Source organism: Podarcis raffonei, chromosome 2 (assembly GCF_027172205.1).
Source record: "Podarcis raffonei isolate rPodRaf1 chromosome 2, rPodRaf1.pri, whole genome shotgun sequence".
NCBI classification, from domain to species: domain Eukaryota; kingdom Metazoa; phylum Chordata; class Lepidosauria; order Squamata; family Lacertidae; genus Podarcis; species Podarcis raffonei.
In genome coordinates, this window is record NC_070603.1 from 48168026 (window position 1) to 48169517 (window position 1492).

General features: G+C 47.6%; 1 protein-coding gene across 1 annotated transcript; it reads left to right on the forward strand.

The window, feature by feature from the left end:
- The first annotated feature begins 552 nt into the window (after positions 1 to 552).
- Positions 553 to 1030, forward strand: LOC128407739 (copper transport protein ATOX1-like). Its single transcript, XM_053376501.1, has one exon. The coding sequence runs from the start codon at positions 555 to 557 to the stop codon at positions 759 to 761; it is 207 nt and encodes a 68-aa protein (XP_053232476.1). The 5' UTR covers positions 553 to 554; the 3' UTR covers positions 762 to 1030.
- The last annotated feature ends 462 nt before the right edge of the window (positions 1031 to 1492 follow it).

Consider the following 1492-nt stretch of genomic DNA (forward strand, 5'->3'; position numbering starts at 1 on the left):
GGCTTTGGAGCTGGGGTCCTCAAACTTTTTCAGCAGAGGGCCGGTCCACTGTCCCTCAGATCTTGTGGGGGGCAGGACTATATTTTGAAGAAGAAAAAATAAAAGAGGGACGATGAGCAGCACGTGAAAAGGCTCCAGAGAGGAGCTGCTTTAAATGGCGGCCGCTTGAGAGGGGCGCTCAGCCAACCACGGCTCCTGTGTCTTGCAAGCCGCAGGGGCTGGCAGCGGCGGAGGGATGATGAGCAGAGTGCAAAAGGGCTCTGGAGAGGGTCTGGCACCAACAAAGCCCAGCCCCATTCCTCCTCTAGGCAGGGTGGGGAGAAGCCAGGAGGAGGGAGGGAGGAGGCACCACCACCACCACCACCGTGTGAGGGAAAAGGAGGAAGAGGGAAAGAACACACACACTGGCGATCCACCTGCTGGTGATCCATGTGGCGATTCCCGGACCGTCTGCAGGCTGGATTTGGAAGGCAATTGAGCCTGATCTGGCCCACAGGCCTTAGTTTGCCGACCCATGCTCTGGAGGAAGAAGGGGAGCAGCAGCCACAGCAGCCATGCCAAAACATGAATTCTTTGTAGACATGATCCATGAAGGGTGTCCTAATGCCGCCAGCTGTGTTCTCAACAAGCTGGGAGGTGTTCAGTTTGAAATTGACCTGCCCAGCGACAAGGTGAATATAGACTCAGAGCACAGTGTTGACACCTTGCTGAACACCCTGAAGAAAACTGGGAAGGATGCCTCCTACCTTGGAGACAAATAGCCACACAGGAAGACTTGGCCGGTGGGGCTACTCTGCTTTAGGAAAGCAACGCTTAACATGGCTTCTGTCAGAAGGCAGCTGTTTACACTTCTGTCAATCTTCCTTTGACCACAGTTGTGCTGCCAGATGTTGGAGAAGAGGGGAAGGGTGGGAGGAAGAAGAAGTCCTTTGGTGGGGGAAGGACTATGAGAAATTTTGACCGCAGATGTCCCATGTCTTATCCTACAGCAGTAGTGTTTCTTCTCTTTGGCCTTGTAATAAAACTTGAATCTGCTATATTCAAGTAGAAAAGAAAAGAAAAGAAAAGAGAAAGGACTGCAATCTCAGTCACTGTCTTTGCTGCCCTTATGTCTGGATCTCCCTCTCTGAAAACCTACATTATGACTTCTCTAAAATTTCATTTAAATTCCACAAGAAAACCCATAGGTTTTAGGAAACCTGTGCTTAATCTTCATCTGCAACTATAACCAATTTTAAGTAAATGTAACTGCATTTTCTCATGTTCATCGCTTACTATCCTGCTCTTAGGATGCAGGAATAGGGTTTCCCCCTTTCTTTTGAAACTGTGTAAGCAGCCAGTGTTGGTTCCATGTTGGTATAATAAGCTCATTTTTTCCTTACTCTACTTTCCTTATTCTACACTCAGAATAAATAAAATATCAGTTCTCTGCATTTTGCCCACATCGTTTATGATCTATTAACTAGATTCTAGTTCTATATAAAATGATTAA

What these genes read in the sequence shown, in the direction of transcription:
- LOC128407739 (XM_053376501.1), top strand. Translation starts at nt 555, where the DNA reads ATGCCAAAACATGAATTCTTTGTAGACATGATCCATGAAGGGTGTCCT.